This window comes from Cebus imitator, unplaced genomic scaffold, assembly GCF_001604975.1.
Source record: "Cebus imitator isolate Cc_AM_T3 unplaced genomic scaffold, Cebus_imitator-1.0 Scaffold90, whole genome shotgun sequence".
Taxonomy (NCBI): domain Eukaryota; kingdom Metazoa; phylum Chordata; class Mammalia; order Primates; family Cebidae; genus Cebus; species Cebus imitator.
The window spans coordinates 1132400-1160395 of NW_016107405.1; the positions used below are offsets into that span (position 1 = coordinate 1132400).

General features: G+C 35.4%; 1 protein-coding gene across 2 annotated transcripts in view; it reads right to left on the reverse strand.

Annotated features, from left to right (window-relative positions):
- The window catches only part of BMT2 (base methyltransferase of 25S rRNA 2 homolog), a 96608-nt gene extending 81545 nt beyond the window's left edge, over nt 1–15063 (reverse strand). The window contains exon 1 of one of the 2 annotated variants that reach the window (XM_017535038.2): nt 14743–15063. In XM_017535038.2, the coding sequence (XP_017390527.1) occupies nt 14743–14902 (160 nt within the window). In that variant the 5' untranslated portion in view covers nt 14903–15063. Of the gene's footprint in view, nt 1–14366; nt 14711–14742 lie in introns of those variants that run through there. The other variant, XM_017535039.2, reaches the window with a different exon arrangement.
- Between the last annotated feature and the right edge of the window lie 12933 nt (nt 15064–27996).

A 27996-nucleotide genomic window follows, 5' to 3' on the forward strand; every position in this document is an offset into this window, starting at 1 on the left:
AGGATATTAATGCAACTGTAATGGTAAAAGAGTAAACAAAATTTATCAAGGTAGTTTCATTCATTGTCCTTGGACATAGGAGTTAGGTTCTCATGCCCCATAATGAAATGTAGGCAATTATTTGGTGACAGAATAAGCTATAAATAGAACAGCCAAATGTGGGAGATAATTATAATAAAATTCTTCTGCCACTTAAAATTATTAAATTCTTACATTTAAGAGGTGAGTTTTGTTTTGTTTTGTTTTGGCTCACTGCAACCTCTGCCTCCCACGTCAAAGTGATTCTCTGCCTCAGCCTCCAGAGTAGCTGGGATTACAGGCACCCACCACCGCACCTGGCTAATGTTTGTATTTTTAGAGAGACAGGGTTTCACCATCTTGGCTAGGCTGGTCTTGAACTCCTGACCTCACAATCCACCCGCCCTGGCCTCCCAAAGTGCTAAGATTACAAGAGTGAGCCACCGTGCCCGGCCAAGAGGTTTTTTTTGTTTTAACAGAGAAGGAATTAAAATAGTTCAAATGTAACAATCAATATTTAGCTATTCATATTTGAAAAACTTCCAACTAATCCCATTTACTGGTTATTTTAGGGTCTGCAGTCTAATAAGTACTGAGTTGAAAATCAAACTATTAGCCCTCTAATTTGATCAAGAAAGAAGGGTAAGGGTACAAACGAATCCTCACAAACACATTGTTCAGTTAAGATGACTATATATCAGTCTGAGTCTTGGCCTTAATAGTGATTTTAAACCTGAGAGAATTATTTTTGAGGGGATCGTGTACTCATATACAAGTATTTCCATTAATCACTAACATTTTGGTAGTGACTGGGCTCTCAATTTGTTATATATCAGACTGGCAATAACTGTTAAAAAAGCAGGCAAAAGTTTTCTAAATTCTCAAAAATTCCTCACTTTTAGAAATGTTTAGGTATTCAAGTTCAATCAGAACTCTCAGTGAATACTGAGCCTTATGATTTATTTTAATATAATAACCAATGTTCTTTTTTAGCAGTGACCTAAACTCCTGTTTTTTTTTTTTCCAGCAGTTTCACTTCAAAATGGCTGTATGTGATAAAATAACTATTGATAAAACACAAACGCAAGCAAAAAAGAAAGAAGAGTAAAGTCTGAGGCAGATTCACTGTTCAAGTAGAAGGCGTAAGCAAATGCTCCTGTGAGAATATCACATATCAAAGTTAGTTTAAGAGATCCAGTTTGAGGGCTTGCCTGCTGTATTGGAATGTTAATTTAAAAGCAGTACTGCTTTCCTCAGTTTTAGCAACATCTTTCAGATGTAATTATTTATCAAGTCTCTGAATAGAACTTCAGAAAGTGAAGTCTTTGAAACAATATTTTAATTAATGATACTTTCATAAACCCATAATGGTTCATAACACTATTTCTGACTTTATCCATCAAATTTGATACTAAATCATTCATTAAGGTATTGTATAATTTTAAAGGAGGTTCGTCAAGTCTAGAAGGCCTTTTTTCGAACTTGTGTCACTATCCTATGGAATATATACATCATAAATACATAAATATATTACATGTGCTGTTAATAGGAGTCACTCAAACAAAAGTACTATGATAAAACATATCTGAGAAAAGCTATGCTTAACACAAACATATTTTCCTTTCCTTTCTGCAAGACTTCTTAGTTTAGATTCTATAGAGGGTACAACTCAGCCAGGTGCAGTGGCTCATGCCTGTAAGCTCAGCACTTTGGGTGGCCAAAGCGGGCATATCATCTGAGGTCAGGAGTTTGAGACCAGCCTGACCAACATGGTAAAACCCCATTTCTACAAAAAATACAAAATTAGCTAGCCATGGTGGTGCATGTCTATAACCCCAACTACTTGGGAGGCCGAGGGCTATCTGCTTCATTGAAGTTCTAAGGAAGAATTCAAACTTTGTAGGCTAATACAACTCAGATTAACCACAGAAACTTCAATTTAATGTTTTCATTAACATTAAAGAATCTGTAAACTCTCACAAAATATGTTGACACCGATATGTGATTCATAAAGTGCAGTATATTTAAATACATAACTGGCAGTAGACGATGCAATTGTATATACTTTTCCTTCTTTCAACAGATTTTCTTTAAAAAATGCTCTATATTAAACACTGCAGAAAATAATTAAAGTTAATGAGCAGGTACTGGAATCAAAAAAAAAAAGGGCGGGGGGAGAAGACATGTAAAGAGAATGTGGTAAATGCTATAAAAGAGATATGAACCTGACAGGTTCCTTATATCCTATGTAAGGCAATCTGGATCCAAAACTTTTAATTCGTGTATTTATAAAATAAAAATGTTTCAAACTCTGACTATGCATACATTTTGTTAAAACTCTGGTGGTTACAATATTGAAAAAAAAGTATAGCCAGCCTTCAGTTATGAGAAAATTCCACTTCCCAAAATACCTCTGAAAGCTTAAGGTATTTTTAAAATAAATGAAATTACTAAAACAGCATGAGAAAAATTAAGTATTTTCATAATAACCCATTATTTGTTTTTATAGTATTTAAAATAATGATTTTTAAGTTTTAAGCAAAGTTTTTCAAAGTAATTTATCATTCAGATTCTAAAATCCAAAAAATGTTAAGGTCCACCAGTGCCTAGTATACATATTTAAAACTCCTCTACCAACTCAGTCGAACTGCATATACAGAGAATATACTTAAATTCAATTTTAAGGATTTGTTATCACTTAGTTATCAGGTCAACTAATAATTAAAAGATACATTATTTAAAAGGACAATATTTTTTCATTATTGAGATGTAAATCAGGAGCTAGAACTTCCTGAAGTTTGCATAAAAAGTCTAGTCAATACACGATAAGAAACATTTAGGTCTTCAAGTTCAATCAGAAGGCTCAATGAATTAATAATTAGCCTTATGATTATTTTAATATCATGAGATCTCTAAATGACTCAAAATTGTTGTGATTAAGAACTCATTTTCTTACCCATTTCTTCATAGGGATTTTAGAAAAAATACATGCGTCTTAAAAGTGAGAGAAAGATACAGAGATAGGTCCAAGGGGGAAAGGAGGTGTGAAGAACAAAATCTGCAATGGGTATGCACATTTCACTTTGACCAACTACAGAGAATTCAAAAATTATTTTTAGAAAGCACAGTTTAAAAATATATACTCTATAGCTTAGCTTGAAATTATTATTATAGTTAATAAACATTTTAGGGTCAAAGTAAAAGAATAAATAATAGAGAGAAAATCAGTAATCATTTCTTCAAATATATAATTTTATTATCACCATAAAGCTCTGCCTAGTCTAAAAGATGGTCATATGATTGTCTCACAAAATTCTAGAACAAAGTTCACATTAACATGACTTCTATTTATTGTATTCTCATAACATTTAATTTTTTTAAACACCCATTTTAAAAAACAAATTCATAATTTTAAATATGAGTGATGCCAACTTAAACTTGCCAAACCAAATTCAATGTGAAAATCAGTGAACCAAATTATTCTGAATCTTGATCTTATATTAATACCATAATTACTGCATTGACTAAACTCACCCTCAAAAACATTATATGTCACAACTAAAAAATACATTAAAAGCTACTAATAAAAAGACAATGACAACTAGGAAAGAATAGCACTTTCATTAATTTAAAAAGAGTTTCATTTTTAATAACTTTGTGATTAAGATATTATTACACTGTAACCGCCTTTGTAAAAAACAAGTACAAGGAAATGAGTTTAAAAGTATTTCTGTGGGCCAGGTGGGTGGCTCATGCCTGTAATCCCAGCATTTTGGGAGGTCAAGGCAAGCGGATCATGGGGTCAGGAGCTCAAGACCAGCGTGGCCAACCTGGTGAAACCCCGTCTCTACTAAAAACTAAAAAAAATTAGCCAGGCGTGGTGGTGCGCACCTGTAATCCCAGCTACTCAGGAGGCTGTGGCAGGAGAATTGCTTGAACTGGGACTCGGGAAGCAGAGGTTGCAGTGGCCTGAGATCACACCACTACACTCCCGCCAGGGCTATAGAGCGAGACTCTGTCTCACAAACAAATACACAAAAAAAGTATTTTTGCTCCATGTAACATCCAGAAGTGCAGCTCTAAAACAATTCCAAATTCAAAAGAATCCTTCAACTATTTCTTTAGGGTTGATACTATTCTTCCTTTATGAATTAACGTCTCTCCTGTCATCTGGGATAGCATTTTTTTTCCCCTTCACCATGTAACTGAATTCCTATTTTCTTCAAGAGGGTTTATCTGCCTCCCAGTTGATATCTTACACCTCCCCCATCTGCTATCCTTATGGCACTCTGTCACTCATTTATACATATTGTTTATTAAAACTAGGTGTGATTTTCCCATTAGAAAGTATAAATGGAAAATCAAAGACTACTTATGATTTATAATTTATATAAATTACAGAAGTTAATTAGGGTGCTCAGTCAATGGAGGACAAAATATTTAAATTTTCATCATGTTCAAACAATAAAGAAAACACCAAAATTATAAACAAATCAAAGTACTTGCTAAGATAAAATTCAAGCTACATTTGATGGCTGTCACCAAGTAGTAGTGACTCAAAAGCAGAATTTAAATTTTCCAAGAGTTCCAAGGTTCAGAAAAGTAATACATTCAATGTCATTTTTCCAGAGGCCATTGTTTTAAGCTTATTTAAAAAGGCTTCTTCATTTTGTGTTACTGTCAAAACTTTCTGCTGACAGTCCAGTCATATCCATTAAGTTCTTTAATAGCAGTACACAGATCTTTTTGAAAAATTTATTAGCCCAAGGAGAAATGAATGGTAACAACACCAAATAGATAAAGAATTACTTATATGTGAAAAAAATGAATAGGTGGTGACAAAGTTAACACATTTTTACATGCCAGGACCATGTGATGTTTAGAGGCACATTCAAAATAATATTATTTTTCTCAATAAGTCTATCATAATTCTCATTTTTAAAACATACAAACCACAGAAAATAAGAAAATTAGCAAGTACAGATCTGATGTCATTTTAAGATAAGAATATATTTTCAAACCATATATCTGATACAGGGTTAATATCCAAAAGATTATATATTTTTATATATCTACACACACACACACACGTTATATATATATATATATCCAAAAGTTATATATATATATATATATAAAACTCATATAACTGAATAGCAAATAAACAAATAATCTGAATAAAAAATGGGCAGGCTGACTAGATATTTTTCCAAAGACAACATAAAAAATGGCCAATGGGTATACAAAAGGGTGTGCAACATAACTAACCAGGGAAATGCAAATTAAAACCACAATGAGATACTACCTCCCATCTGTCAGGATAGCTATTATCAAAAAGTCCAGAGATAACAATGGTTGGTGAGGATGTGGAGGAAAGTGAATCCTGTATACTTGTGTTGGGTATGTAAATTAGTACAGCCCAAACATTATGGAAGTTCCTAAAATAATTAAAAATAAAACTACTATATGATTCAGTAATCCCACTCCTGGGTATTTATCCAAAGGAAACGAAATCAGGTTAAAGAGATATCTGCAATCCTGTACTCACTGTAGTATTACTCGCAACAGCTAAGAAATGAAAATAAATGGAGATGAATCCATAGTGAAAAGATATGTGGGACTGAGAGTATAAAGAGAGACTGCAAAGAAGCCTGAAAAAATTTTGGCAGTAATGGAAACGTTCTATATACCTTATTGGGTAATGGTTTTACAGAGGTGCATCCATTGTCAAAACTCATGGAATTATATACTTTAAATAGACACAATTTACTGTACATGAATCATATACCCCAATAAATTGAATTTTTAAAAATGATGTGCCACAAGCGTGGCATATGTTATATAATTAAAATTATATTTCATTACATTTGAGGGCCATCAAATTCTCTGAAATAGCAAAACAAAAAAAGCAAACATGAGTTATCAAAAGTCTTTTATAATTCAGAACAATTTATTTGATTCTTACTTAGGCATATTGCCAAATATGGGCCTTAAGAAATTCAGAACAATTTATTTGATCCTGATTTAGGCATATTGCCAAGTATTGGACTTAAGATGCCTTATCTGTAGATGGCTAATTACCAAATTCTAGTTCAAAGTACCTTCACAGTCATTTTCTCTAACACGAGGTAAGTAAAGAAACTCATGACGAAGTGGAAACAAGTCCAGCTAACATTTCAAGGCATTAAAACAAAATGTTCAGAATTCAGATTGTCTCACATAGTTAAACCATATGCAGACCAGTCTTCTCAGCTGTTGAGCACCTGATACAGTGACACATCTAAAAGTGGGATTAAAAAAATATCCAAGATGTTTGGTGATTAAGAACCAAAAAAGTAACCAGAAAACAAAAGTTTGAAAACCTGCATCTTACAGCCAACATGTTATAAATAGTCATTTCTCTAATGTGGGAGGAAAATACCACCCATATTATGATGTGCTAAAAAGGCTGGACTTTTCATATAAAAACTTAGAACATAAACAGCAAAAGAGGGCAAAAGAAAAGAAAAAGTCGCTCTAATACTGAGAAGACTACAGAACCGTCTAGGTTAAAAATTCCAGGAGCCATCCAATCTTTAATGTCATAGTCCCTAAATGCATTGAAGCAGTATAGCTACAGACATAAGAGCTGTTATTTTAAAATTTCTGTATTTTACAAGCTTAGTGTGTTTTCTATGTGCCAAATGTTGTTTTAAATGTTTTTCAAATATTAACTAATTTAATTATAATATCAACCCACTGAGGCAGATATTTTATTTTACAGATGAGGAAAAGGAAGTGAAGTGATTAAGTAACTTCCAAGGTTACACAACAAACCTGGTAGTCAAAAGCTAAAGTCATGCTCCTAACCACAAACTCTGCTTCTCTTCATAAGTTTTTAATTCATGAGCTTTTATGGATATGGGCAAAGCTTTGCAATAGAGGAAAGTACATAGACTCTACTAACCACAAACAAATGGTCTTTTGTCAGTCAAATGCAGTTATTTAGTCTCTGCAACGGCATTATTTGTTAGATTTCTGGCAGTGGTTCTCAACTCTGGCTGCTAATTCTGGGTGCACACTGGAATCACCCAGAAGTTTCATTTAATTGGTCTGGAGTGGCAACTGGTCATTTATTTTAACTCTCCCCTGATGAATCCAATGTGTAGCGAGGGCTCAAAACCAATGGTCTGTGGCAAGGCTGTGAACTTAAATGCCTGGCCAAATAATATAAGAGCAGGGGGCTTCAAACAAACTTAAGAGTCTAATATAGTTAAAAAAAAAAAAAAAGAAAAAAAAGAAAACAATGCAGGATTAAACTTAGTATCTACAAACATTGGCTCATGGTGTATCTTATACTCTTGGAACAGCCTTTTATTATAACATATCAATGATAAAACTACTTAACCCAAAATGCAAGTCTCTGAACACATCCTACAAGGGAGATGGAAAGAATTCAAGAAAAATCAGAACCAATGTCAACAACATGCTATTCCCTTGAGGTGAAAGTGAACTTCACAGATGGGTCTATGACCACACAGAGCACTTGCTTAGTTTAACTTTCAACTTTCGAACACAAGGATTTATGAACAGCCTTTTGGAACTTAATTTTCTTAAGTTGAATTAAAAAATCTTATCCTAATTTCTATATAAATGGAAATGGATACTCAGATGCTGCTCTAAATGCATGAGGATTAACCATCTATTCTAAAATAACTATAGCAACGGGTATTAGTATATGTACACTTAAAGCACAATAAATCAGTATAGTTTAGTGGTTCTCAGATGTTAGATTTTGTAACCAGTATAAATTTCACTTCAAATTTATGAGACTGATATTGGGGTCGCAAAATTTTTATCTGTAAATATAAACAAATACACAAAACTATTACCATATTACCAGTACAGAGAGAGACACACATTATACCCACTAAAACATCCTTATGAGAACAAAGCTACTGTAATGGGTGTAAGGATATATTTGCCATTATATTTATAGAAAAATAGAATGATATTCAGAATAACTTGGAACATTTAAAAAAGGGTAAAATTAATCTAATATACTCAATTTAAGAAGACATGAGCATAATTTTTTTTTTTTTAAGAAAAGGTGGGTATCCAAAAGTTAAAGTTTTAAAGTTATGAATATAAAAAGATTAAACTCAACTATCTAGAAATATTTATATTAGCTTCTTTTGTGTGTGTGCCTTAAATCTACAAGGCCTGGTGCTATGTACTAAGGCTATAGAGATTAAAAGGCAGAATTTTACTTAAGGAACTAAGTTTAGTGGGAAAAACAGACAAACGAACAGATAACTTATAAATAGCATAAAGGTAGGCACAGTTGCGCTATGGAAGCACAAGGTAAGAGGGGCACTTACTTACGCAGGATGCTGTGCTAGGTGCTGTACACAACTGTGTTTGTGGGGATGGGGTAGTGATGATTGATAAAAACCCAGATCTTTGTTTCAAGAGTTTACATTATAATAAATTGGCCTAAAAGATCAACCATGAAGAGATCATTTCAAAAGAGGCCTGGATCAGACTCTAAGCCATAATCCTTAATAATCTAGATTTAAAGTTGTTAAGAAACATTATGCTGCTAAGATTCCTGTATATAATTACTTCTGATTTAAAGAGGAACATTTTAGAAAATTTTACAGAAGGAAGAAGGGAAGGGATCATGCCGAGGAGCCATCCAATCCTTAAGGCTACCCTGAAGACATAAAGAAGGAATAGCTACAGTTAACACCTCTATTATTTATGTTACTTGAAGTGGCTAGGGATCCTGTTGCTTTTGCTAATAAGAAAGGACTAATAAAAACAGAAGTTCCAAAAGTACTTATGATAACGAGGGAAAGTCTCAACCCAATCGTCAAATGTGAACAGTGTACGAGATTGCTCTAGTAAATTAACAAAACTACTGCAAGAAGTGATGATTATAAGAGGAACTATGTGACAAATGTGCCTGACTTATTTAGACAGTATAGAAATGGCAACCAAAAAATGGAAAACTAATATGAAAATTGTCAAAACTATCAATGAAGAAATTTAAAGACAACTTCCTATAGTGTGCCTTAAAAACAAGTAGCTCTTTACACAGTGGTGTAGTGAGAATATCTATTATTAACTCATTCAGTTATCTCAACTGATGTTACACTCTGTATACTATATTTTCGTTACAGAAATAAGTATTTCATAGGCACGTAAGTAAGGAATGAATGTGAGAAACAATTAGAACTCCTTTAGGAAAGTTCCCTGCTTTTCTTTGCAACAGAAAAATCTTACTTCAATGTTTTCTCAAAAAGTGTTCTAATGATCACCTGCATCAGAATCACATAAGGAATATTAAATATGCAGATTCCTGGGCCCCAATCTCAGATCCACCAAACTGCTTTCTGGGGACCTAAGAATCAGCATTTTAAAAAGTTCACCAGAAGATTCTGGAGCCCACTAACGTTTTAAGAACATTAGATGCTTTAAAGCTGCAAACATGATACATACTTACTAAAGAAAACAACTGCACCAAATCCAACTGAAAATACTGATTTGTTTGATTTTGAAAGACTGGGACTCTTTCAAAGAATCAAAGCAAATCAGTATTTTCTTAAGCAATATTATAGTAAACATAATTTTACCTTTTCCTGAGGACTTTAGGCTGTCACTATGAACATCTTCATTCTAATGTAAATTAATCATAAATGGCAGCAGATATAGTTCTACTACTATGTTGGTACCCAGTATAGCAGACACCCAATCTCTGGAAGTATTCCTTGTGTTCTGTCATAGTACCACTTTCTTCTTCCAAACCCTAACTACTGGAGTCTTCCAAGGACCTGTCCTCAGCTCTAGATTATCATTACTCCACTGTGCAGTTTACTTGCCTCAAAGCTTCAGCCCTCCATAGAGGGCTTCCAAATCCTAAATTTCCAAAGGATACATTACAAATGAAATCAATACTACTATCCCTATGATAAACCAATCTGCCTGACTACCCTGTTCCTCTTGACCCCAACTCCTACCATTTCCAAAGTTATGCTAATAGCTACATACATTTTCCCAGGAAAGAAATATTGGCATCATTTTGGACCCTTCTTTACTTTCACTAAAACTGCATATTCTGATTTTCAAAGTCTCTGTCTTCTATTTTCATCATCACTATTGTTGTTTATGCCATTATTAACTTTAGATCAGGTTAGTATAAGAGCATTCTTTCGCCTAGATTCCTCCTACTGCAATAACTGCTCCTCAACCTCTTTGTCCACTGTGTACTCTGGAAGTTTTTACATATACAGACCTCTGTGTTCCACAAAGTTCCAATGATACTGATGTGAAACCAAGGCCAAGAACTGCTACGTTTGTGGGTTTATTTTCCATTAAACAAATTTTCCAGTAAACAATCAAGGAATCTGCACCAATGCTTTTGGTTTCTAGTATATCTTTTCAACTATTAAAAAATCCCTAAAAAGATTATTAGTCTTTGTGACAAGGTATAACAAAATCAAATAGCTAAATACTAATGTACATTGTATACCTACATGCTCTTCATTGAACTGACTATATAAATGTTCTGTTTATCTTTTAGTATTACTGATTATTGAACTCTTTCCATTGTTTTTTCTTCTATTGGGAATGGCGATTCAAACTCCCCTAGTGCAAATTTAACAGGACCTTCTGTGGACAATCTTCACCTTATTTATTTCGCTGATCAGGCAAATATTCTATCAGAAAAAGCTTTCTGATTCTTTACCAGAATAATAAAAAGAACATAAAAAGAAAACAGGGCAAAACCTCACTTGACAAAAGAAAACGAATCTGTTAAAAGTTTCGTAGAGTCTTGGAGTCGGTAAAAATTTTAAAGCAGTTGTGTTTAAAGTCCATTGAGAAAAAAATAAGAAAAGTTCAATTAAAAGGAGTCTCATTCTAATTTTTAAAACAACTTTAAAACTTTATTCCTGGAAAAACACAAACATTACATGCATTCTCTTATTTTTAGACTTTTTGGTTTAAAATGATTGTAATTCAAAGGTTCTTCTTCTTCCCCCATAATTTTCATTTCAAATGTTTACTAGAGAATAGTCACAAATATATTTTTCAGCTTATCCTACCCTGCTATTCTAATTCACCTGTTAAGATCACCACCTAATTCCACGACCTTAAGAATACCTCTTTTAAGTTTAATACATATTTTTATTTAGTTGTTATTGATTTATAAGCTGCAGGTGTTTATGTGATAAACTGTTTTAAATTTGTTTGGTATGGAAAATAAGTAAATTCAGGGATTGAAAAAGTTGACAAAATGTCCCAAAGATATTCACAAGACAGCTTAAAAAAATCAAAACTAAATGTAAGGAAAAGTGTACTTTTATTCCTGCCAACTGCAGCCTTTTACATTTTCTTTCATGAATTTTTACATGAATGCATTAAGTTTAGAAAGAGAAATGCCAGCATAAAAGCAATCTTTATAGGAATGGGTTCATGTGTATCATATAAAGACAACCAAAAACCTACATGGCTCTACTTCAAGTCTTGATTTGATACATACTTGTCAGGCACATCTGATTAAATAATGAAGTTCCTGTTTGAAGAGTGCATTAAACCTACCTGCTACTCTTTACAACCCTGTCCACCCTTCCCCATCCCAAGCCTACTCATACCATCAACTAGCATCAGTTGGGCAAATGGAGAACAGTTTTAAAAAAAAAAAAAAAAAAAAAAAAAAAAAATTTTAAAAAAAAAAAAAAAAAAAAAAAAAAAAAGTTCTTCTCACAGCAAAAACAAACAAAAAAAACTTATTTTCATTCTTTTTCCTGTTTTATTTTCAATTCCACTACTAGAGATAAGGGAAGGGAAGGGAAGGATCTGTGCTCCAATCTCACAGTCATTATCTAGTTCTCACTCCTGTCCTTAATATTCAATGGCTGTTTTACCTCCTTCCTATTCCACTCTAACTTACTTCCTTCCCTGCCATCTCTCCCCAAAAAAATCCTCACCTAGCATAGCTCCAACTCAGCAGATCATACCTATCCTACGGATCTATTCCCATCAATTTATATCCTTTCTCCTAATGAAAGTTCTAGGGCCACTTCCTGCTTCCCATTTTCCCTCCTATTCTAACATCTGGAGTCACTAATATCAGGTTTGGAGGTGAGGGGGAAATCTATATTATCCCCATAAAATATGTATAGTATTAACAATGAACTACAAAAGTGTCTCGAAGGTTATTTTAATGTTTTTGGCAATGAGCTCACTCATCTGTAAAATGAAGAAGCTATTAGATCACCACTATAAAATCTGGCTGAAAATTTCCAGTTCCTAATAGGGATCTGAAACTATAGATGAGGTAGAACACAGGAATTTCCTAAAAGGCACCCAGTTGAATCTGCTGATCAGCCATGTTTGGGAAATCATTGCTAAATGAGAAACATTCTTTCTAGTCTAAAACTCCAAGATCCTAAGCTATTTTCACTGTGTTTGCTGGTAGAAAAATAGTTATAAAAGGAGTACAGTTTCCATAGTTATTGGTGCTATAGTTCAGGTATGTTACTGATTAAATAAGCCTTTGCAGGTGATCTAGCACTTAAGCACTCTTTAGATTAGTATAATAGCTGACTTGCGAATGAACTTGTAAAATATGTTCACAAATTGGGGACCATCAGCACAATACTAAGTCCTCAAAGCAAAACACTAAAAATTATTTCCTTGGTATTATTATGTGCAGTTTTTTTCACAGAAGGCTTTTTTTTAAACCACTTATATTTAGCCTATATGTCAAGAAATAAAGGTAGAAAGACCATGCTCATTAGGATCACTTATTCTGCCAATTCACTGACAGGGCTTTGTGTATTACTCAAGCAAATCCTGGAGAAGTCTAGACCACTGGTGAAATTCAGGGCATTAAAATGCCTAAAGAACAGTCTCATTCAAATGTTTAGACTGCCAGGCCTTTACTTCCCCAGAAGCATACTAGATAATTTACTTATGAACTCCATGTATCTATTCTAGCTCTGGTAACTTCCCACTACCAATTCTCATGATAAACACGAGTTCCTGTGGTTAATATTCAGGCTTAAAACATGTTTAAACATGTGAGAACTAAGCACATATAAACAGCACTTGAAGAGATGACACATTAGTGTGTTAATTTGAGTAGAATCTACTCATTTATGAAAAAATAATGAATGAAATTATTAAAAGGTAAAAATAGAAATGGAATCCTATGTTAGTCATTTTTCTCTTTAAATAAAGATACACTTAGTTAAATTTGTACAAAATAGCAGGATAAATTGCAGGAACATGTGTCCATTTATTTCCTAATTTCACCAAATAACATAAAATCCACAGTGAATGCCATTACGTAAGAATATTCTTTGAATATCAAGAATGATGCAGTTGTTGCTATGGTAACTACTCATTTTATTGACTAAATTGTGGGTTTGGGTAGCATTCTTTCAAAAAACATATTTCAACATCTTAAGTAGACTGATAAGACTCTACTGCTATCTGTTAAATAACTACAAGTCGCATTTGGGGATGACTATTTAAGCAGCCTCTATTAAAAGCTAGGCTTGATTTGCTAAGGAAAGAAATCTTTAAAGTTTGAAAAAAACATATCAACTACATTCAAAGGAACAAAGGATACTTAGTTTTAACTTTTGAGATAGTTGAAACCTGTGTATAAATCAACAGTAACATGATCTTACATGTCTCTGTTCGTTCACGGCCATAATTTTCCTTCTAATCCTAAATTAACTAAGACTAACACCAGAAGGCTGCTGACTTTTCAGTTTGCAATTAAGCTAAAACGAGAACCAGTGGAAAGCTATCCTCATTTTGATACTTAGGAGAAGTCTCTCTTCCGAGCATACGACAACACAGAATTTTCACTGTCAAGATCTTATAAAATAGCTGTGTAGAAAAGCCTATATTTAAGGATACCAAGGATAACTGTAGACTCCAACTGTAAACACTCCTCAGGCACAGAACCGGAACCCCCTCCACGGAAGCCGAGGGTGGGCTTCATCCGCCTGTGTCTTTAGAAGGCTTCAAATCTAAACCGTATTTTCAGAACATGCCCAGATCTCTTCCTCACCTGCCTAAGTAAACAGTAAGAACAATATTTAAAAACTCGGGGTGCGGGCCACGGGTGTAGCCCGTGTCCCCTTTTAACAATGTGAAGTCCAGTCAGCTAAAAGGCCTGCTGACTCCGCAGCCCTGGAAGCCTACGCGAGGAAGGCTCGGCATGGTTGTAGGAATGAAGCACTAGGAAGCGGGTCTGACGAGGAAGCAAATGGTACAGCCGGCAGGTCAAGCGTAAAGGAGTGAGACACAACTCAGGCTTTTTTTCGTCTTTTATAAGCAGATTTTACCTGTCTGGTTTTACCTTGGCGTTTCTTGCAAAGAGCGACCCCCACCCACCTTCCTCTGTGAGCGTGTACGTGTTTGTGTGTGTCGTGACAACAACCTCAGCAACCCGGCAGGGAACAGGGGCTTGGATGGGGTGGGGACTCAATTCCTTCACAGGCCTAGAACTCTCCCGAAGGGCCCTCAAAGAAAAGGGGGCGGGGCGGAGCGCGTCGGATGCGGACTCGGGGGCTCCGACCAGGCCCAGGAGAGCGGCAGCGGCTGGGGGGACGTGCAGATCCTTTAGGTTTCAATGGTGGCCTCATTGAAGGAGGGAAGAGGTGACAAGGGATTGGGGGTGATGAGGCCTCCCCTTCCCCCCTCGCTCAGCGCGCTGTTTACCTTCTCGGTACTTCTTGCGGAGCCGCCGGTGGACGCTCTTCACCACACCGGAGAGCTTCTCCTGCTCCAGTTTCCGTTCCTGCTCCCGGGGCGGCGGAGTGTTCGGGTGCCCGGCCCTCTGCCCACGAGCTGTACTTCGACCGCCGGCCCCGGGCTCCATATCGCCGCCGCCGCCGCCGCCGCCGCCCCTCAGGCCCCCGCAGACGCTCCTCTGACGGAGGAGGTGGGGAAGGAGGAGGGAGCAGCGGAGGCAGCAGCCGGAGGAGGCAGAGGAGCCAGAGCGACAGCCTTAGAGGTGGAACCTCACCTGAAAGTGCAATCTGATTGGTGGATTTTGGAGGGCTGGGCGGAAACGGAAAAGGCTAAGGGCCAATGGGCGAAAGGTGCCGGCGGCGATCCTGGTTGTTTGGGAAGGCGAGCAGCTGGAGGAGGCGGAGCTTGCGGGGGTAGGGAGGCTGAGGCGGTGGGAGCTCAAGCCCTGAGTGCTCCTGTCTGCCCCATCTTCCCCGGAATTTCTGCGCAGGCGCTGTGGCCGGACCTCGGGAGACCCAGCTGTGAGCGACGCGCCTGCGCGTCTTAGTTTGCTTAGTTTGGAGTGTTTTACAGCCCGGCTGTCTGATGTCTTCCATCATTTCTACCCTCTACGCTTTAAAATATGTTGCGATGCGGCCAGGGTCCTCTGCTGAACCTTCGCTGCACGTTGTCACCTTTAGTTACATGCTCTTTGAGATGACGTTACACTTCAGGGAACTCAAGCACACAAGCTTTCTAAGGCTCAAGGAGAGGTATGGCTACCAAAAGCTGATTTAATTCTCAGGCCCACCAGGGTTAATGCTTGCAGTACTACTGCTAAGCAAAGGACATAGAAAACGCGGAAAGGGGAGGGCCAAGAAAAGCAACGGGAGATGCAGGAGGACAATAAGGAACGATAGAAAACTCAAAGCAGATGCCCTCAAGAACTTTTGTAGTGACCATAGTGTTAATAAGCAGCCTGCCCTGATCTTATTCGCATCAGCGCTCTGAGCTTTTATGGTCGGCTCAGGTGACCTCCTGCCCTTTAAGTTGGAGGGTTAGTCTATGCGGAGTGTGCCTACGTGGGTTTGGCGACCTGTTCACCCTCTTCCACTTCTTTTCCTTCTCTTGGGGAACGTGATTGTTGACTTCTGTCCCAGAAAGGTGGAACACTGCTCTCTGGAGAGAGGTAGACCGCGTTAGCTCCTGAAGTGGTACTGTGACTGCTGGAGTGTCAGAGATTCAATAGACTGAGAGAACCCCTAATGAATTGTGTTGGATTGTGGACCGCTTCCCCATTGCAGATGTTGGTTCCATTTCTTTAATTATACATTCCATCAGGCTAAACTAAACGTTCAGTTTCTGAAGCAAAGGGTCAAACATGTTAGGCTTTTGATGTATATTGTGAAATTCCCTTTTCTGAAAGATAGTAGCAGTTTATGCCATGCCCAATAGTACATGTAGATGTTTATTTCATTGCACCCTTACCAAAGGTAGGTATTACAATTTACAGTCATTAATGAGATTTTAAAAAGATGCCTATTTTTAGTAAATATGTGGAATTTCCAGCTGTTTCGTAATTAGCTATTCTGATTGGTATAATATTTAACTTAAAATATTAACATAGGAATAAATAAAAGGAACTTATTTAAGACTATCTAGTTGTCATTTTTCAAGCAGATTGAAGATTCCTATCTTTTAAAATTACTTTTTGACTTCTCACTTTCTTGAGAAGCAACTCAAGAAATAACAATTGAACAGCCAGATTTTATTTTAGAGATGCATGAATTCAAATGAGGTATGGGCCAACGTGTCCTGAGAAACACACTGAGTTTTCTAAAGGCAATTTTTTTTCAACTAACCATCCACCACAGCACAAAAGGAAATTTTATAACCACTTTCCTCCTGTGTAATTAGTCTTAGTATAAAAAGTTTTCTATCTGTTAAGGTTGCTGAGGAATGGTAATGGAATTTTCCACTTAAGGGAAACAACTGTCCTAATTGCTGGTAAAATGGATTCAGTGAAGGAAGTAGGCTTGGTGCCATATACAATGAGCATATCCTATGCCCAGGAAAATATCAGCAACCCCCTCTACCCTTGTAGTGTGACAGGTTTTTATTTACAGTAAATATCTTGTTTTTTAAAAAAAATTCTCTCATTATTTTAAAAGCCTGTTAGGGAAAGAGGATGGATGTTGGAATAAAACAGTCTTCACTGGGCAGGACAAACCAGTCTGGGGAGAAGAGGCTTTTCTAATGACTGTTTTAAACCCCTGATAAGTAAATTTCTTATTCTCATTCTTTGCCTTCCCTGACCAGCTTCTGCACCTAACTCCTTATACATTTGATAGGCCTCAATACATTTCCTGTGTCTAAGAGTCACTCAGTACAGAAAAAATGTCTTTGGGGAGAAAAACACTTTGTCATCTTTGTTTATAGTTATATTCTTTATATTTTACACAAATTCCATCAAAGGATGTAAAGAGTCAACAAATTGCAATAATAAAATATGTTCTATTTTCAATGGGAGTTTGAAAAAATTAATGGGTGATGAAAAGTAAATTTAAAAATCCATTATGAGGTACTGAGTTAACCAGTAGTTTCTGGGTATACTTTGTAAAAGAGTTGTACATTTCATTCTGCCCCTCTTGAATATTCCTGTAGAAAAGAAAAGACTGCATAATAGAAATTGGGGTTCTTGGCCAAGTGTGGTGGTTCACACCTGTAATCCAGGCACTTTGGGAGGCTGAGGTGGGAGGATCACTTGAGCCCAGAAATTCGAGACCAGCCTAGGCAACATAGTGAAAACCCATCTCTACATAAAATACAAAAATTAGCAGGGGGTTGTGGTACACAACTGTAGTCCCAGCTACTCAGGAGGCTGAGTTGGGAGTATCACTTGAGCCCAGAAGATCAAGGCTAGAGTGGATCATGATTGTGCCAGTGTATTCCAGCCTGGGTGACAGAGTGAGACCCTGTCTCAAACAAAAAAAGAAGAAGAATAAAAGAAATTGGGGTTCTTTGAATTTTCTAAAGCATTATTTACTTTCATTCTTTAGTGACTTTTTGTATAATCTACTTTGCTTTGGCCCTCTTTATCATAAAAACAATTAGATTTTAATGTTGCATAATAAAAGTATTAATATTAAACATCTGTTTCTAAAACATAAAAATGTTAAAACAACAGTGTACATCAGTTGTGCAAAAAGACTTGATCAACTTTATTATTGAAGATACGGCTGTATTCCAAGCTGAACAAATCTTTGGTTCATGACTATTTAGAAATAGAGTCTTTAGGAATTCAGTTAAAATGAGGACTGGAAACGTAAAATCTATATTATTTTGATAAAATTTACCTACTATTTGCATAATTCTTAAGAATATAAAAATACCGTTAAGTTTAAATGATTTGTTCTATTCAGAATTTCTAAAAGTAGGTATATCATTAATTGAGCACATTATAGAGAGACTGTTAAGCCTTTTGTTTTTCATATTTTATTTCAAATCATAGAAACTTTCTTTGGAAAATTCCATATTTAATGTTTTAATGGAAACAAACAATGGAGAACTAACAAGAAAAGAAATATTTTCAGTGATATATTTGTATTCAATATGGCAGATTGCAATTTAAAAATCCTTCCTATTTATTAAAAATAGGATTCTTTTCTTTAAAAATTTATGTCTTTACTATTTCAATGACTTCCTTGCAGCGTATAATTTAGCTGTGAACATGAAAAGTGTTCAAAATAACACACAGATTTGTTATCTTTCAAGAGTTAATATATAGACGAATGTTAACCAAGTGACAACCATTAATTAATGCTTACCTCAAAATGCAATTATAAAACATACTATTGTGTAATTATATATCACACTATTGTGTGATATACTAATTAAAGAAATATATTTAATAATCATAACAGGGCTAATGTGCAATAGATTTACATAAAAAGTATTCTTCTAAGTGATACATTATGTCCTTACAATGAAATGTAGGACTAAGATTTTCTGTGTCCTAATTCCAGCTTTGCATTAACCAACAGAGCAAGGTTCTTGTTTTATCTGATCCTTATTTATCCTGTGTCAAATGTAAAATGAAGAGGTTGGATTTGACTAGTGTTTTTCAATTTTTTTTTTTTACCCTGACTGTAGTAAGAAATACATTTTACCTGGGTGCACAGGACACTTAGACATATGCTATACATCTATAAATCCATGCCTACATATATAATGAGGACAAAAGTTTCACAAAACAATGCTTAACTTCACTAATGCAGTATATAATGGTAATTTCAATTCTATTTTTAGTTTTTTAAAGCTATAGGACAGACTACATTGATTTTATAGTTCTCTAATTAATCATGGCCTAAAATTCATAAAATACTGGCAATTGGAAAGATCCCTTTCAGTCCCCAAACTACAGTAATTCTGTGACTCACATTGATTTTGAGAAAGCTTTATGAGATGTACCTTGCCATGTTGAGGCTATTTAGTCCTTTCAAACATCATTTTTTACATTTGGGGGATTTCTTACACTCTGAATGCAGGCTCAGAGAAGTGACCTAGACTCTGCTAATCATAGCCTCTGAATGAAGTGTCTTTTTGGAAGACAGCAAAACGATGAAGTAGAAGCTATAGGGAAACTTTTGGACTGTTGAGGGAGAATGGAGGTGTAGTTCTTTTAGGATCACCAAGCCTGAGGTTCTACCTTCCAGTGTCTAACATTTGTTCTATAAGCCAGTAATAGGGGCAGTGGATCTTTCCCAGAGTAGTTTCTGTGTCAGCTTAGGTGGGGGTCTGGCTGTGTAGTCTCCAAGTCTGCCTCTCTGGTCGTCCTGGAGATCTGGGGCCACCTAACTATTTCTATTAATAAATACCTTTACTATTTGAACTAGCTGAAGTGAGTTCTATTTTTCTGCACAGAGGTGGCTAGTGTTGAGACATTCTGGGAGAGAATTAGGTTGACCAGGAAGCAGTATTCACTAGCTTTCTCTGTGACTTGAAGTATCTGCTATCTGCTAGGTTCCTTGGTTTTCTCAGCTGTCAGATGATGACAACTTACCATTCCTACCTCACAAAGTTGTGTGAATAAAAAGAAATTATGGACTGAAAGTGTTTTGAAAAGTTAAAAAAGTACAAATGTTAACAAATGGTATAGATATTAATTGTTTCTAAGAGGCCTGAAAAAGTGAAATTTTTCTAAATGCAGGAAGCTAATTTTATACTTCTTTTATTAAATATACGTCAGTCTCATTAGATTTTAATAGTTTGTCACTGACTTCCAATTTTTTTTCTTTTCCTGAAAGTAGAACATATTCCCATATTAGCTCTGAAATTACAAGGTTTTCTATGTCAAAGTATGAAGTAATCACCATATAGTTCCTAAAGTTAACTGTTATCTCTCCCCCCAATTTTTTGTAAGATAATTAGAATAAATGTTATATGAAAAGCCAGTTCAAAATTTACTACCATAGTATTTTAATAAACATGATATTTCTTTTTTAAATATTATATATATTTAATTATTTTTTTTAGAATTTATTTTTAGAGACAGGGCCTTGCTGTGTTGCCCAGGCTGGAGTGTAGTAGTGCAATCATAGCTCACTGTAACCTCAAACTCCTGGGCTCAACTGGTCCTCCTGTTCCAGCCTCCTGAGTATCTAGGACTACAGGTGCATGGCTAATTAAATTTTTTTTCTTTTTTAGAGATGGGGTCTCACTATGTTGCCCAGGCTGGTCTTGAACTCCTAGTCTCAAGGGATCCTCCCTGCTTTGCCTCCCCAAAGCAATGGGATTATAGGCATTATAGCCATTGTGCCTGACCACATGATGTTTTGATATACACAGTGGAATGGTTACTACAGTCAAGCAAGTTAATATACACATCATCTCACATAGGTACCTTTCCCATTTTGTGTGTGTGGTAAAAGCACCTAAAATCTATTCTCTCAGCAAATTTCCAGCATGCAATAGATACTATTAACTGTAGTCCTCATGCTACACGTTAGGTCTTTAGTCTTATTCTCTAGACTTATTCATCCTACATACAACTACAACTTAGTACCCTTTTACCTCCATCTCCACATCCCCTTTGTGTGCCCCCAACCTCCACCTCTAGTAACCACCATTCTACTCTCTCTTTCTATGTATTTGTCTTTTTTTTGAGATTCCAGATGCAGTTTTAATTTACTTTACATATATATGGTGACCATGTCATTCAAATCATTACCATTTGAAATTGTACAGGGGCATTATTAATTATTATGGTAAGATAATAGGCATACATTGGGACTTTCTCAGACAAACTGGCACGTGTGGTGTGTGGTCACCCTTCTTACACTTCAATAATTTCTACAAAAACAGGAATATAGATCAACAACCGGTAGAAAAATGAATAAAGGATATGAACAAATGATGATGATGGCAATAAGAGTAATCACTTTCATGGTGCTTATTATGTTCTAGGCACTGTTCTTGATATCTGTGCATAAGAATTACTTTATCTTCACAACAGCCCTATGAGGAAACTGAGGTACACATGAAGAAACTAAGGTAAGAACATTTAAGTAGTTCATATAAAGAAATACAAATTGTTCTTAAATATATCAAAATATACTCACCTCATTCATAGTAAGAGAAATAACTGTGCTCCAATAACATTTTTCATTTATGAGATTGAAAAATCTAAAAATCTAAAGATCTAAAAATTGGATGATATACTGTTTAGGAATGTGGAATTATCCTATAGTGCTCTTGAGAATATAAATTTTTGTATTGCCTTTGGAGGGCAATTTGGCAATAGCTGTCAAAATTATAAATATCTATGCCATTTGAGGCATCAATTCCATTTTAAAGAATTTATTATTCAGCTATGTACATACGTGTAGGAAATTATGCTTACACAAGGTTACTTATTGTGGAATTTTTGTAGTGGCAAAGAATTGGAAATAATCTAAATGTCCCTTAGTAAGACACTGACTAAATAAATTATGCAACATCCATACAAAAGAACACACCAGGGACATAAAAATGAATGAGGGGACCTTTATATGCAGATAAGGAGGATGAAAATTGAGTTCCTTGGAGGCAAGAGTGGGAAGGATACTCTGTATTCTTTTTAATTTTGGAGTTTTGAATCATATGGATATTATCTACATTTTTAAACTATGCATTTTTATTTTATCTCTCTTTGAAAAAAAATCCAATAGCTTTTGGAGAACAGGTGGTTTTTGGTTACAGTGATAAGCTCTTTAGTGGTGATTTCTGAGATTTTGGTGCACCTTTCACTTTAGCAGTGTACACTGTACCCAGTGTGTAGTCTTTTATCTCTCACCCCCACTCCCATCTTTCCCTGCAAGTCTCGGAAGCCCACAATATCTTTCTTAAGCTTTTGCATTCTCATAGCTTAGCTCCCACTTATATGTGAGAACATATAACATTTTGTTTTACATTCCTGAGTTACCTCACTTGGAATTATGGCCTCCAGCTCCATCCAGGTTGCTGCAACATACATTATTTCATTTCTTTTTGATGGCTGAGTGTGTACATACCACATTTCATGGTGTATATATACCACATTTTCTTTATCCACTCAGTTGAGAGGCAGGTATGGTGGTTCCATATTTTTGCAATTGTTAATTGTGCTGCTATAAACATACATGTGCAAATGTCTTTTTCATATAATGACTTCCTTTGAGTAGATAACTGGTAGTGGGATTGCTGGCTTGAATGGTAATTCTACTTTTAGTTTTTTAAGGAAGCTCCATACTGTTTTCCATAGTGGTTGTACTAGTTTACCTTCCCACCAGCAGTGTAAAATGTTCCCTTTTCAACACATCCATGCCAACATCTATTTTTTTAATTTTTAAAATTATGGCCATTCTTGCAAAAGTAAGGCAGTATCTCATTATGGTTTTAATTTGCATTTCCCTGATAATGAGTGATGTTGAGCATGTTTTCATATATTTGTTGGCTCTTTGTATATCTTTTTTGAGAATTATTTATTCATGTTCTTTGCCCACTTTTGATAGGATTATTTATTTCTTTTCTTGCTGATTTGTTTGAGTTCCTGGTAGATTCTGGATATTATTCCTCTCTCAAAGCGCAGTTTGTGAATATTTGCTCCTACTATGTGGGTTATCTGTTTACTCTGCTGATTATTTCTTTTGCTGTGCAGAAGCTTTTTGGTTTAATTATGTCCCATTTATCTATTTTTGTTTTTGTTGCATTTACTTTGGGTTCTTGGTCATGAATTATTTGCCTAAGCCCATGTCTAGAAGGGTTTTTCTCTAGAATTTCTGTGGTTTCAGGCCTTAGATTTAAGTTGTTGATCCATCTTGAGTTGATTTTTGTATAAGATGAGAGATGAGGATCCAGTTTTATTCTCCTACGTGTGGCTTGCCAATTATCCCAGCATCATTTGTTAAATAGGGTGTCCTTTCTCCACTTTATGTTTTTGTTTGCTTTGTTGAAGATCAGTTGGCTATAAGTATTTGGCTTTATTTCTGAGTTCTTTATTCTGTTCCATTGGTCTATGTGCCTGTTTTTATACAAGTACCATGCTGTTTTGGTAACTATAACCTTGTAGTATAGTTTGAAGTCAGGTGATGTGATGCCTCTAGATTTGTTCCTTTTGCTTAGTGTTGCTTTGGTTATGCAGGCTCTTTTTTGGTTCCATATGAATTTTAGGATTTTTTTTTTCTAGTTCTGTGAAGAATGATGATGGTAGTTTGATGGGAATTGCATTGAATCTGTAGATTGCTTTGAACAGTATGGCCATTTTCACAATATTGATTTTACCAACCCATGAGCATGAGATGTGTTTCCATTTGTGTCATCTATGATATCTTTCAGTAGTTAACCATGATATTCCTAAATTTCCTAGAGCTTCTGAAAATTATTTATTCCAAAACCTGTTTCAAAAATTCTTCCTTTATTTAATAAAAATATATTGAGCCATGAATCAGAAGTCTCAGTATGGCTATAATATGTCAATTTCTCTGGATTGACCTAAAGATTCAAAAAAGGCTCAAACAAAATTCTGGCAAGATTTTTTTTTTTTTTGGTAGAAATTCATAAACTGGGTTAGGCATAGTAGCTCATGCCTGTAATCCTGGCATTTTGGGAGGTGGATATGGGAGGATTGCTTGAGCCCAGGAGTTTGAGACCAGCCTGGGCAACATGGCAAAACCCTGTCTCTACAAAAATTACAAAAATTAGTTGGGTGTGGTGGTATGTGCCTGTAGTCCAAGCTACTCAGGAGGCTGAGGTGGGAGGATCACCTGAGCCCAGGAGATTGAGGCTGTGGAGACCAATGAATGATTGTTGGCACTGCATTCCAGCCTGGGTGACAGAGTGAGACTCTCAGTCTCTCTCAAAAAAAAAAAAAAAAAAAAGATATGCTGATTCTAAAGTTTATATGGAAAAACAAAGAAACTAGAAGATCCAAAACAATTTTGAAAACACAGAAGAAAGTTGAATATTTCAACATTTAGTATATAACCACAGTAATCAAGACAATGTGGTATTGACATAAATAACAGATAGATCAATGGAACAAGAGACTGAGTTCAGAAACAGACCCACAGATGTATAAATAACTGAATTTTCCACAAACATGCAAAAGCAATTCAGTGGAGAAAGAATCATCTTCTCAACAAATAATACTGAAACAATTGGACATCCATATGCAAAAAAACCCCTTCACATTAACTCAAAATGGAACACATAACTAAATATAAAACCTAAAACTATAAAACTTCTAGAAGAAAATATAGGAGAAAATCTTTGTGACCTTGAGTAAGGCAACTTGGTTTGTTTTTTTTTTTTTTAGATTTGACACAAAATACAATCCATAAAAAAAATGATAACTTGAACTTTAACAAAATAAAAAATTTCTACTCTTTGAAAGACACCATTAAAGGACTGATAAGATAAGCCACTTAATGGGAGAAAATATTTGAAATCATGTGTCTCATGAATAACTTGTATCCAGAATGTACAAAGAGCTCTTAAAGCTTAGTAATAAGAAAACAACTAACTCCCTTCCTGTACCAAATGGGAAAAAGACATGAAGACACTTCACTAAAGACGATGAACAGATGGCAAAAAAATGTGTGAATGCTTAACATCATTAAGCATTAGGGAAAAGCAAAACCACAATGAGATACCACTGTATACCTCTCAGAGTGGCTAAAATTCAAAAGACTGACCATACCAACAGTGAGAGGAAGGGGGAATGCTATACAGTGCAGGTGAAAATGTTAAATAATATAATCACTTTGGAAAACAGTTTGGCAATATCTTAAAAAGTTAAACATACACCTGCCATATGATCCAGCCATCCTACTGTGAAGTATTACCCAAGAAAAATGAAAGTATGTCTATATAAAGACTTACATATCCATCTTTACATTAGCTTAATCTGTAAAAGCCCCAAACTGGGAACAACTCAAATGTTAATCTAACAGGTGAACGGATAAACAAACTGTAGTATAGCCATACAATAGAATACTATTCAACAAAAAGAATAAAAAGAAATAAGCTATTGTTTCACACATGACAAACGAATCTCAAAATAATTGAGCAGAGTAAAAGAAGCCAGGCAGAAAATAATACACACTGTTCAATTTCACTTACATGAATTCTAGAAATCCAAACTAATCTATGGTGACAGAAAAGAGATCATTGGTTGCATGAGGATGGGGTTGGGGGGATTGTTGGGAGATATTACAAAGAAAACATGAAGAAACTTTTGGGAGTAATGAATGTGTTGACTACCTTGATTTTGGTGAGGGTTTTATGAGTCTGTACATATGTAAGAATTTATCAATTTAAATATGTGCATTTTATTGCATATCAATATACTTCAATAAAGCTATTAAAAATAATGTATTCTGCACTTGTATGCTAGACATTCTGTGAGTCATTGCAGCTTCATTGGGAAAAAAATTAAAAAACAAAATATTGTATTTTTATAAAATTTGTATTTACTAGTCAGAGGATGCACACCAATGTGATTTTTATTTACTGTGTATAAAATAATGTAAGTAGAAATTTGATACAGGCTCTTTATCTTTTTTGCTACCTAAATCAACCAAGTAATCAATCAGTTTAGTGTGAAAATAGCAAAGGCTCAGCATACCTGTTAACTAAGAAGATAAGTGGAAATGAGAGACATCAAATAATTCCTGAATATTAGTCTCTTATCAATGCCCATGACTTTAAAATAGAAAATGATAGGCACCGTTTTAAATTCTTAACATGGTCTAATTCTAAATAACTGATGATGGTAGGAACTGAAAATATTAGTAACAGTTTTGTTTTGAATTAATTTTAGAAGAATATATCTTTTTTTTTTTTTTTTTTTTTTTTTTTTTATTTGTGTTTTTTTTTTTTTTTTTTGAGATGGAGTTTCTCTCTTGTTACCCAGGCTGGAGTGCAATGGTGCGATCTCGGCTCACCGCAACCTCCGCCTCCCGGGTTCAGGCAATTCTCCTGCCCCAGCCTCAGGAAATTTTCCATGAATGTATCAAACCAGTTAGACAGAAGTAGTGGTAGACTAGTTGAAGAGAAGTGTAATACATTATTTTGTTTTACTCTTTGGTTCATATTGCATGTTTTAGGAAAAGCATCAGATAGGAAAATGCTTTTGTTATTTAAAAATAATTATTTGCCAAGTTGATTTTAGCCTATAATAAATTGGCATATGAGTTTTACAAAATACTTTTCTCAATTAAAAAAAATACACCAAAAGTGACGTGATATTTCTAAGTAGAGAAATTAAGCAAAGAAAAATTATGAGCTAGATAACACAAAACAATATAGCTTATATTGGATACATTGGGCTCCTACATGGTGATTTTACGTGTTTTCTTTTCTTTCTACTTCATTGCATACCCCCAACCTGCCCCATTCCCACTTTTTAAAACACTTGGATCTTGAAAATATTTCTGTCTTCCCTTGTTAAAAGATAAATAACATTAGAAGGGACCCTTTGAACTAAAAAATAATAATTAATTAACCAGTCATCATTTGACATGGCATTTAAGAATAAATACTTATGATAAGTAGAAGAGAAAACTTAAAGCTAGGAAAGTGAACAACAGTGAGGCAAGAGGCCCTCTTGATTCCTTATCTCACAATTTAAACTCACTTTTTTGAAGTTCAGGGGTACATGTGCAGGATGTACAGGTTTGTTGCATAGGTAAACATGTGCCATGATAGTTTGCAGCACAGACGATCTTATCTCCTAGATATTAAGCCCAGAATCCATTAGCTGTTCTTCCTGATGGTCTCCTTCTTTCTCCCAGAATCCTCCAATAGGCCCCAGTAGGCGTTGTTCCCCCACATGTCCCCATATGTTCTCATCATTCAACTCCCACTTGTAAGTGAGAATATGTAGCATTTTATTTTCTGATCCTGTGTTGGTTTGCTGAAGATAATGGCCTTCAGCTTCATTCATGTCCCTGCAAAGGACATGATCTCATTCCTTTTTATGGCTGAATAGTATTCCATAATATATATATATATATCACATTTTCTTTATCTACTGTATTACTGATGGACATTTGGGTTGATTCCATGTCTTTGCTATTGTGAATAGTGCTGCAGTTAACGTATGCATGCATGTGTTTCTTATTTAGTTATTTATTTATTTGAGATGAAGTCTCACCCTGTCACCTAGGCTGGAGAGGAATGGTGCAATCTTGGCTCACTACAACCTCCGCCTCCCAGGTTAAAGCAATTCTCCTGCCTCAGCCTCCTGAGTAGCTGGGATTTCAGGTGCATGCCACCATGCCTGGCTAATTTTTTTTTTGTTGTTTCTTTAGTAGGGATGGGGTTTCACCATGTTGGCCAGGCTGATATTGAACTCCTGATCTCATGGTCTGCCCACCTTGGCTTCCCAAAGTGCAGGGATTACAGGCTCAAGCCACTGTGCCTGCCCATATGCATGTATATTTATAATAGAATGATTTGTATTCCTTTGGGTATTACCCAGTAATGTGATTGCTGAGTCAAATGGTATTTCTGCCTATAGGTCTTTGAGGAAATGCCACGCTGTCTCCCACAATGGTTGAACTAACTTACACTCCCATAAACAGTGGAAAAGCATTCCTTTTTCTCTACAACCTCACCAGCATCTGTTGTTTTTTTTTAACTTTTTAACAATAGTTATTCTGACAGGTATAAGATGATGTCTCATTGTGGTTTTGATTAGCATTTTTCTAATGATCAGTGATG